Raw genomic sequence first — 11,226 nt, forward strand, 5'->3', positions numbered from 1 at the left:
GTTCTGTGTATTTTAATGTCCTTTACCTAAGCTCTGTACAGTTGGAGCCATTATTAATTTATTTTCTTTCTCCATTATAGCAGTAGTATCACTTAATTAGTTTTTCCCCATTGCTAGAATAAATGCTATGGGAATCCCCTAGTCACAGTACCATTTTGCTGTTTGTTGGCAAGATCACCACTGCATTTTTTCCACCATAATTATGCATCTTAAAATACATATATTACCAAAATTAGAATACTTATTTTGATTCAAGTGGGTCCCACTCTTGGTTTCACTCAATAAATGAAATGGACTCAAGTTGAATGGTTGAATGCTATTTCTTTCGTTTAGGCTGCATTGAACATTTTGAAGTTGCTGTCTGAGTTGGACCAACAAACCACAGAGATGCCAAGAACAGGAAATGGACCAATGTCTGTGTGAGTGTGACCCATTGACTTACCCTTGCATTAATGGAAACCTGTAACCCTAAGATGTATTATAAACAAATAAAATATGAGGGTTTTTTTCTTTGCCAGAGAAGTTAAAATGCCAAGGGCTGTTACCTTCCTCAGAAGGATGAGAGGGTAGGTTTTATGATCAAGTTTATAATTTTCGTGTGTCATATGCAAGTTACTAAACTTAATGCGAGAGCAAGTGGTTAAAATGTAATGGCTGTGACACAGAGGAATTCTGACTTTGATTCCTCTGCTTAAACTAGTTACATATATTTATAAATAACATGACTTTTTTCAGTGTGTTTGAGTGTTACAGTAGCCTCTAGAAATCTCCTGCATGTAAACTGTAAACAATGTATAGGTTTCACAGCTTGCTCTCAGAGGAAATGTGGGGGGTTGCAAATTATTATTTTTGACTAGAAAAATAAATAAATTGTTCCGTCATTTAGATAACCAAAATGGTGGGATTAGCAAAGTGCTAACTGATTAAAAATAGAGGTCAGTTACATGTAAGCAGACTGACATCTGAACAGCAAATCCTTTGCAATAGATTTTAGAAGTGTCTTGTTTGTGGAAGTGGTGTTTTATCCCACATGTAACAGGTGTTTCCTCATTTGTAGATGTGTGAAACAAGAAATGGAAAGTGACCCTCTTCTCAAACCGGCTAATTCAAACACTTTGGGACAAACACTGGACAGCACTGCCTAAAAAGGCTTTTGACTGGACCCAAACCTGAAAGCACCAGAGAAAATCAAATGCTTCCTATTAATGTAACCTAACTGTTTTAGAGTGCTACAGTCTTTACAACCTACTGTAGTGTCTAAATCATAACCGTTGCTTTTTCTTCAAACAGTGATAAATTTTTAGTTTCATTATGTTGTTTTGATTGAAATGACACTATAAATTTTTCATTTAAAAGTTTCTTAATTGTATCTAGAACAATAGCACAGTTTAGAAACTTTGTCTTCTGAGACTGACATGTTATCTGTGAACTAACTTGGGAAGATCATATCCATGTATGTGGTTATTTTGTTTTTATTGAAATAGCAAGTTTCACTGGAAACAAATTGTGTGCCCACCATTTTTTAAAAGTCCAATGTTTTCGCAAACCTAGCTTAATTATCCAACGGTTGAGTGAATTAAAACACTTTAGGAATTTTAAACTTTGATCATTTTTGGTTAATTTCTAGTTTTCTTGAGTGGGGGTATGGGAACTTGAATGCAACATGACTTTAAATGATCTCTGATCTATGTTTTAAAGATTATGTGTATAGATGGCACACAGCTCACTACATTACAGGATATGATCTCAATGTAGTGCATATAAAACCGCAGATTGATTTTCCTTGAGTGCTTTATACTGTTTAATTACATCTCCATGTAGGGCTGAAAAAAATTACCTATGTTTATATATAAACTGTGTTGCTTTTGATGTTGTGTTATTGCGCACTGAACTGTGCGCAGTAAAGTTTTTGCATATGGTCCAGGTAAAGCACGATAGCCTTGCAAGTTAAGTACTGCTTCAGTTCATTGTTTACGCTGGAATTTTTTCTCCCCATGGAATGTAAGTAAAACGTAGTGTTTGTCACCAATAAATGGTAATACTAAATTTTTTGGTTAATTTATTCTTGTATGCCACTACAGGGGCTGCTTTTTTATAGGATTTGTAATGCTTGTGATATAGTACGGGCGGTATTGTAAAGCTATGGAGTAACTGTACAATGGTTATCAACTACATATAAATAATTACTATTTAGTAATGTGGAGAATGTGAAAAATTGGCAAGGTCAAGGAAATTCAAAAGTAACGTGGGTACATTTTGTTATTTGTGCCACAGTGTGTTAGTGCAGCTGTATTAATGGGAGCTTAAACTAATGTTATGATCATGAAAAGAAACCTGGCACAACAGGTTGGAATGATTTCAAAGTTTAAGTCTCTACTTTTAAGTTTCCTTGTTTGCTTGTAACTTGAGTCATAACCTTGCCTTGCACCTAGTAATTTTTGGGAGGTAGTACTTTAAAAGTGAAACAAAACTTTCCTTCTAGCAACAAAAACTGGCACCGTAGACTGACCCATGGCAGTGTGTCATTTGGATGTGAACTACATTCAGTGTGTACTTAACTGGTAATCTGTAGCAACACTTCCTAAACACTTATTTGCAGTGCGTGTAGTAACTCTTGTCATAAAAAGCTGTTACTGCACATGCTATGTCTTAAAGCTAAATGTCTTGGCCATTTTATTTGCATTATCGAAAGCAATTGGGCCACACTAACTGCATACCAAATTTTATTGAATCAAGTTGGGTTTGCTCATTTTAAGTGCAAAAAACATTGTAAAGTTGTGTTTGTTTGTTTGTTTTTTTTTTTACATTTGTAGAACTAAAATGCTGTACATTTAAAAATTAAAACAAACTTGCTAGGCTGAGGCTTTGTATTGCAAATTCTTACAACTTAGAAACTACTTACCAATTAACATTGGAAAACAGCTATCACATTGGTAGTAGTGTAAACGGTCTGCCTATGTTTAGCTGCTGCAACTTAGAGTTTTCTCTTTGAATGGAACTTCTAGCTTTTTTTGCAGCATTAATTTGCTGATAATGCTACGTTTCATGTGAACATTAAGGTACTTTGCAATAGATGCTTCTGTTTCTATGCTCTTAAATGCATTCTTCATCTTCGAGGTGCTATGTAAGAGAAGGTTCTTTTGTCAAAGACCTTGAAATAAGAGCCACATGATGGAAGACTTCAGGTCTCTGTGGATTCTAGGTAACCCAAAGTGAGTTCTAGATAAGTGTGTTTTCTCTAGAGCACTACAATCATTTTTATTATTGTTTCGTTTTGTTTTGTTTCTATTGGCTCCTCTGTGCTTTGTGCAGCAAAGACTAGGAAGAATGATTACATACTATATGTAATCACCCAAAGGTTTTGTATTATGCTTTAGTTCAACTGATACTAGAGTGTTCCACAAAGGAGTATAATGTGAAGTATAATGTATTATACTGCAATTATTCTGAGGCAAATGTGAAAAACCCTGACTGCAGTAATCTAGCAGGCTAGTACTGGTATAAAGATTACATTTCTGAGTACTAGCAAAGTGCTGTCTGCAAGACACCTCACCTTTTTAGATTATTTCTTTGAACTTTTTACTTTCAGTTTGGGATCTTTAAGAAACCTTTTGACTGCAACAGAATTTGCTGGAGCTTCTGAATGTGTACATTAGCTTGGCTTCTATGTACACGCTTGCAGTCTTACTGTTCAGAAATGATCCCATTATAAAAACAAAAAATGTAAGGTTTATTCTAAAATGACTTTGTAATCAGATTTTCATTGGTTAGGGTTGTTTTCCCTTGGTCCCTTCAGTGTACTTCCTGTTACCTTATTTGATTCTGCTTAAGTTGCCACAAACTTTAGTAAATGAATGCATTTCCCCCTATGTTTCTCTGAAAACATTTGGCAACATGACACTACTAATCTGAGTGTTCCAGAATCTACTGTATATTTAATGAGTTGTGAAATTTTGCACTCATAATACTGTTCCAGTTCAGCTACAGAGAACATCCCTTTAAAATTACGTTTAAATGGGAATAAGGATGACCAAGTAGTTAGTAGGATACATCAGATTTGTAACTGTTTTGCTAATTATTGAGATAGTGACCTTGTTTCTTCTCAGAATTTACCATGTCATTTCAGCCTCTTAAATCATATAGCCAGCGTTTTGCAAATAGAGAGCTGCCCCTAAGCCACTGTCTCCAAGTGCAGAGGAAGGAGGTTTAATTCTGAGGGGTTTCCAGTAACTTCTATAATTGAGGGTGATTCCTGAGGAGAGAGACTACTGGATGATAGGAGAGGTCACGTGGCAGAATAAGCCACTGAATTTCAGTCCATTTCAGTCTAGTTCATTTGGACCTTTTTTAATGCCTATCCATCCTACTTCAAAAACATGCAGAGCATACCAAGCTCCAAAGTAGCAGCTCAGAACTCTGGAAAACAGATCCTGGAAATATTTTTGTTAAATTTCCAGTAGTTCAGCTTGTAAATAAAATCAGCAAAGAGAGTGTAGGCAGTATATTTTCCTTCACCAAAGAAAATGTCCTATCTGCGTGTACTCCCTCACTTTGATGGACTCTGGTCATTAGGTTCTTATTCTCTGGTATTCTCTGGTATAGGAAGGAAAGCATTCATTACTGCTTTCTACAATTTTAAAGCCTTAAGCCTTTGTGTCTAAATTCTAATGTCTAAATTCTAGCAGCTTTTGCATTGCTTTTCTTAAAGCCTTTTCTTATTATTACTAGTATACATACAGCTGCACTTATTAATGGCTCTTGTCAAAAGAGCGATACCATGCCACAATTTTTTTGAAAGGATGCAGTCAAATGTCCCATTTCAATGCCGTGTATAAGATCCCAAGAAGTGGCTTTGTAGATGTGCTGCATATAAAACTTTAACAAATGAAACCTTTTCCAGCGCTGTGTTATCAAGCTTAACAACTGCTGCATAAGTTTTCTATTTTAAGTAACAGGTTGCATGCTAAAGATGATGTATAAGAAGGGTAGTTGGGTAGTCCATGTTTATTCAAGGATTTTGGACTTTTATGTGCTTTCTTGAATGGGTCAGTTTGTTATGCTTGAGATGAAAAACTGCAACACTTAAAGGTGAATAATAAAAATTGGTCAGGGAATATTTTAAGCAAAATATTTGTTAGTAGGAAATCCTGACTTCCCAATGGAAGAAACATGATTTTTCATGATCTCCATCCTGAAACTAAGAACGATGGATCTTAAAGAAAAGAAGTATCTGTGCAAAATTTAGTTTTGGGAATGCTGACCTGTAGGATACCTAGAATGTGCCTACAGAATGAGCAGCAGCCCAGATTCACTGTGATACATGTTTGTTCCATGATACTAAAATACATTCCCATACCTTGAATTGCATTTAAAATGGAATTTTGTTTTGCAGTCAGTTCTAACTGTAATGACAATGCTGTTGCTGAAGCTCTTATACTGGCTCACCTTGTGTCAAATAGACTTTTTTTTTTTTTTTTGATTAGACAGCTGGTATTTCCTTGAGATAAATCCTGTCTGACTCAGCTGGGGAATCTGCAGTTAGCAAGGTAGCTGTTTGGCTGGAGAATTGAGAACATTAATTTTAGTAACATACATCAGGGTTAAATGTAGCCGTATGTAGAAATCTACTGCAATTATTCTCTTACCTGAGGATCAAATCAAAATAGTGTTTTAACTTACTGGCCAAAGTTTAAAATAGGATTTTTATTCTGATTCAATGTATAAAGACAAATGGTCGAGGTTCCAGAAGTGCCTAACTGCAGGAAAGGGATACGATGCGTATGTATCACTTCACATAATCTTCTTGTTTTGTGAAGTGACCACATAATTGTTTGGTTTGTCTGCAGATAGAAACCAACAGAACAAGCGTAAATCAATGTAATAGCTTCCTTAAGGGCTTCTATATTTAAGTAGTTTTATATAGATGATTCCTCTGTTTAAGTTCAGATGAAGAAATACTGCTCCAGAGGTAGTTACCAATCTGGAAATACTCAACTTCATCTTTGTGGTTGTGACATGCTGTATTGCTACCCTTTATCTGCTGATCGGATTCATATACTTTTTTAATACCCAGGAACTTCTGAGCAAGAACCTGAACATCCCATGGAAGGAGGCTGGGGAAAATTAAGTTGTTAAAGCAAATTAAAATCTCTAGGATATTAATTTAATCTCTGGATTAGAACTGAATAAAATCATACAGATGGTGAATACTTATCCAAGAGTTTATTTTATTCTCAGACAAATGATTTTGTGTACCACTAGCAGTATTCTAATGTAATAAATTGTATTCAACTAGAAATGAAAAAAATAGTGTTTTTAAACTGTATTCCTTCTCCCATTTTGAATTTCAATGTTTTAGCAACCTGCTGTAAGGTGTTTAAATTTTTGAATATCCAATGTTAACGACACCAAAAAATATTCTCGACAGAGTATGTTTCAGTAGTACCATTCTAAGCTACCATTCTTTCATTCTTCACTATTTCTAACCAGAAAATACGTTTCAATGTTTAAATGCCTTTTTTCCCCTCCTTCTCTTTTATTTTTTTTAAGAGAAGGCAGATCAAATGCTCCTTAAAGAGGCAATCCTAGCCACATGTTAAAGGGACAAAACCTCTGGTATTTTTCATGTCCAAGTCCAAATGCAAAAGCCATTTGGGTATGATTGGGCATCACAACAGACACCAGCTCCTACTCCGTATTTTATCATGGGTGCAATTTCCCAAGTTGCTGTACTTAAAATTGCAACAAAGTACATCACAGTAAGCATATACTGCTAATTAGCGCTCATTGTTGCTTTCACACAGCAGCTTGGTTTTAATGGAGAGAAGACTATTTAGCTCTTGCCAAGAAAAAACAATTGGGAAACAAAGGTATCATTGCAAAAATAAATAAATAAATCAGTAGTTTTTGGTAAGGGGGATTCAGTGAAACAGTCCTACATGCTGTGTTTGCATAAAATGTTTGTCTAGTCCTTTTAAAGCTAAGTAGATACTGAAGAGCTTATGTATTAAAATGTTAAGTCACAAAGTTATTTTAATTATGAAAGTGGACAAAAATTTGAAAATGTGCTACTACAAATTCACAAAGGCTAAATACATTTAAATAATTGCCTCTTCTAAGCATTATTAGCAATAACTGTGTTGTGCTTTCTCTTGTACTGTGTAAGTTGAATAGTCTTGTAATGTGTTCTTGTACACTCTTTCAACATTGCAGTTGAAAAACCTGTCCCATGTAAATGGACCAGCAGCACTCAGTTCAATTTTTGCAAGATGAAAGTGTTCACACTCTTCTCTAAAGTCACTTTCAAGTTAACACCATATTGCTCCATAATTTCCTTTTTTTTTTTTTTTTTTTTTGCTCCATATCTTTGACAGAGCAGTCTCTTTCATCAATGCCTATGTAAAATTCATTTGCTAATAATAAAAGAGCCATCAAAGCTACATTTTTCTCAAAAAATTATTCCTTTAGCCAAAAATATTACTAGTATCATTAGAAATTGCTGTGTCCTCAGTGCAAAGCTGTTAACAAGGCAGCTGCTCATCTAACAGGCATTTACTGTTTCCACTCTTTAAATGGTTTCTCTGAGCTTGGAAAAATTAAAATGTTTTGATCAATTTTAAGGCTGAACCTGAACAAATAATAGAATATCCCAAGTTGGAAGGGACCCATAAGGATCATCCTTAAAGATCATAAATGAATTAGATCAGCGTTAAACCCAGTCTTGCAAGGCGGAGTGCTCAGGCTTACTCTTAAGACTTGCTGTAACAGTTATACCCTAAAATACCACAGCGTCTTTGGGAAGATTTGTGGTCATCAGAAAATCAAGGTTGGCATTTCTCCATGTAAGTGTTTTGTGTCCCTGGTGATCAATAGCTGCTGACCTTTTAATCTGCTACCACAAACAGGTCTGAGGTTCCTACTACAGTCACAATGGGGTTGTGATCCATTTCTATCATTTTGGGAAGGAAACTGTTGACAATCTATAGGAAGAAAAAAAAAATAAACTTCATTTATGTGCAAAAGATTTCTATTAAACTGGCAAATTTCAGTGTGTCTCGTTTTTGGGTCTCTTGCTGAAATTCAGTTGGGCTACTCATGGTCTTCATTTATTTCTAGTTTTAGCTACAGGCTAGAAATTGTCTGGCTCCACAATCAAAACTATGGTGGTTTCTTTCATACTGACCCTTTATACGTTCTATGAATTTTGTGTGTTTGGATTTTTTCATACTTCCAAAAGGCCAGTGTGTATGATTTGGCAGATGCTCAGATTTTTTCAATACCCTGTCAGTGTGCTGACTGTTATATTTTGATTTTCATAGTGCTGAACAGGGAAGTTGCTGACCCAATGGAGTTTTCATGAAATTCTTGATGCAGTTTTTCTTTTTTTTTTCTACCACAAAATTTCATGCTGGAAAATCATAATTTATCAGAAAATTTGTGAATATCAAAGGCATCTGGTGCTAGCATTTTAGTGTAGGTTATTAGGTTGGGAAGTCAGAGGTTGCATCCCAATTAAAATTTGTATTTTTTTCATATCCAGTTCAGATTTAAAAAGCAGAACAAAACAATGTAGCAGATATTGGCATATGAAATATTTAGATAATTCCATTAATTTAATAAAGTTTGTTTTTTTTTTTAGCAATTCAGAAGTATTTTTTTATTCATCAAGTTTTCCCTCCTCTGGACACTAAAGAAAACAATGACTGTGTGCATGCCATTACTCAGTGTTTCCGTGTAGAAGTCAAAGACATGCCTGTGAAGGCTGCCATATGATATAAAAGCGTTCTTCAGAAGTCAAGTGCTGTTTAAAAATAAATAAAAGGAAAAAAAACATGTGACTAGCTGCCTTTTAGCCATCACTTTAGTTTTGGCCACTCCTAGTAAGGTTTGACAATGCAATTGCTCCTGCATGAGTCTTACTGGTGGCGCTGAAATAATTGAAAGGCAAACAGGACACAAGACTACGGAGGCACAACTGTTGCCTTTGGATGCAATGAGCAAGCACCCTGCGTGAGAGCAGTGTGTGCTGTCCTTTGGGAGATGCGTCTCGTTAGCCAAAGTCTGTGAAGCAAAGCTTCCACAGGCTGGCTGCTCTGGCCAACAGTGGGCTATGGAAGTGATTCCTGTGCAGGTAAAACACAAGGAGAATTGTGATTTATATTATGACTTCTTTTTTTTTTTTTTTGCCACCAGTTGAGGAACTTTCATGAGTCTTGGATACAAAGAGCCCTGAGTTAAAGAATTCATCTAGCTAATGAGTTTTTTTGACATTTTTCTGCCAAAGGGAATAAAAAACTGACATCAAATAAATTTGACACTAAGCTTGATTTCAGCTGCTTAACAGCCCAGACCTTCCCATTTTTCCTTCCCTGCCAAGCTAGGGAACACAAATCACATTTACAGTTCCTTTTGAATCGTACATGTGATGTGGGCTTGCACTATACTGTAACAAGATTAGTTTTCCTGGTAATCTTCTTAAAATATCCATCCCATGATTGTCTTTTCATTTCCTGGTGTTCTGGAACTTGGATTAATGGGATTTAAATTTATTCCACAAGTCTTGTTTGATAAGCTGTTTTCTACAATTAGTTGTCTATGAACACATTTCATTTGGAAAGAGCATTTTTGTGGCAGCTGAATTACACATTGTTATGCCAAATGTGCTATACAATACCTACAAATGTATGCACAGTATGGATGCCTGTAGATACTACTAGACAAGATTAATAAAACAATACAGGTTTACTTGTTTCAGAATGTTTAAAGTATCTCATATGGCTTTTTGAAGCAGAATTGCAGAGCTTTGGACATGCTTGCAAATTAGCTGACCAATTTACTACATATCTTTTATTGTTTTCATCACATTTCAAGCACCATCCTTAAACTACCCCTTCCACTGATCCCAGAAGACATATTTATCATGCAGTAAGTTTGATCTGGTTCCCTTGCCACAGAATCCCTTTTCAGTTAGCAGAAGTTTGATATCAAATTAACAGTTTGCTTAAGCAAGGATATTAAAAGTCACACAGGATTAACACTAAATACAATTTAGAGTATGTGACTGAACAGCTCTGCCTGGTATCTTGTTGTAACCAATGTGTATTTTACAAACAGAAAAAAAAAAATTAGTCACGGAACACGATTTAGAGCTAGTCTTGCCAAGAGCTCAGTATTGCAGAATTGATTGTTCAGCTCTTATATTTAGCTCAAAAGACTACCCTGCAGATGTAAGAAGCATATGGATTTATGCCTCCCCCTGCCTGTCCCCTCTGCCTCAAACTTTTGACTTCATTTCAATCTCCTCTCCTTAGTTGCTCTCATTTTAGCAACAAATTCCCATCTTCCCGAGGAGGTGCTGTAAGGCGGGTGGAGGCTGTGGAACATTTTGAAGTGACCTGGTGGCACCCCCTGCTCTACAGTGACCATTGGTGGGGGACAAAACACTGCTTGGGTGAACCTTCTGACCACAAATAGATGCATACACTCTGCAAGAGTGTAGGTTGCTAAAAAATACCTTTAATGTATAAGCAGGGATGCCATGTGGCACATACCCACTAGATATGGATAACTGGATTCACAGCTCATTACCAAAGTAAAGTTAGAGCTTTAAGATCAATGTACACAGCAGTGCCTGGGTTACAAAGCCAGGCTGCTTTCATTCAACACACATCCTTTTTTTTTTTTTTATTATTTTTTTTTCTCTCCTTTCAATACATTACTCAGTAGCAAAATATTTAATGGAAACTATCTTGTCTATCTACAGCCACCTAAAGGCAAACTAACTGCTACGCCACGCATTCCCCAAGCTGTGGTACAAGTCCTCTCAGTGCCACTGCTGACCAGGAACCTGGCAGAGCAGTCAAGGGACCTGAGGTGGTGTAAGCACAGTACTTGGATTTAACACAAGTACAATACAGTTTGGGAGCTCCTGTTCCGAATTCAGACTTGCCGGCAGGTTTGATGTTGCCTCTCCGCTTGCACGTACCTACGGGCAAGTCACTGCACACCCGGCGCTGGCTGCAGCGCGAAATGGCGGCCAGGCCCCTTCACACCTCACGCCACCTCCATCCTCGGCCTCTTAGCACCCCGGAGCGGGGAACAAGCGATCGCTTCCCCTGCGCCTCGCCAGGCCGCAAGCAGGACCCACGGCCAATCCGAGCCGACTTGTGGAAGCAGAGGCACGGCCCGGAGAGCGACAGGCGCGGGCAACACCTCCCGACATGGCGG

General features: G+C 36.8%; 1 protein-coding gene across 11 annotated transcripts in view; it reads left to right on the forward strand.

The window, feature by feature from the left end:
• The window catches only part of STAU1 (staufen double-stranded RNA binding protein 1), a 30,887-nt gene extending 28,841 nt beyond the window's left edge, over positions 1–2,046 (forward strand). For 5 of the 11 annotated variants that reach the window (XM_084538473.1, XM_084538477.1, XM_084538481.1 and 2 more), the window contains 3 exons: positions 334–419; positions 519–566; positions 1,058–2,046. In XM_084538473.1, coding sequence (XP_084394599.1) covers positions 334–419; positions 519–566; positions 1,058–1,145 — 222 coding nt within the window. In that variant the 3' untranslated portion in view covers positions 1,146–2,046. The remainder of the gene's footprint in view (positions 1–333; positions 420–518; positions 567–1,057) is intronic. The other 6 variants (XM_084538478.1, XM_084538480.1, XM_084538474.1 and 3 more) reach the window with 2 other exon arrangements.
• Positions 2,047–11,226: the final 9,180 nt, after the last annotated feature.

Source organism: Aythya ferina, assembly GCF_964211825.1.
Source record: "Aythya ferina genome assembly, chromosome: 16".
Lineage (NCBI taxonomy): Eukaryota > Metazoa > Chordata > Aves > Anseriformes > Anatidae > Aythya > Aythya ferina.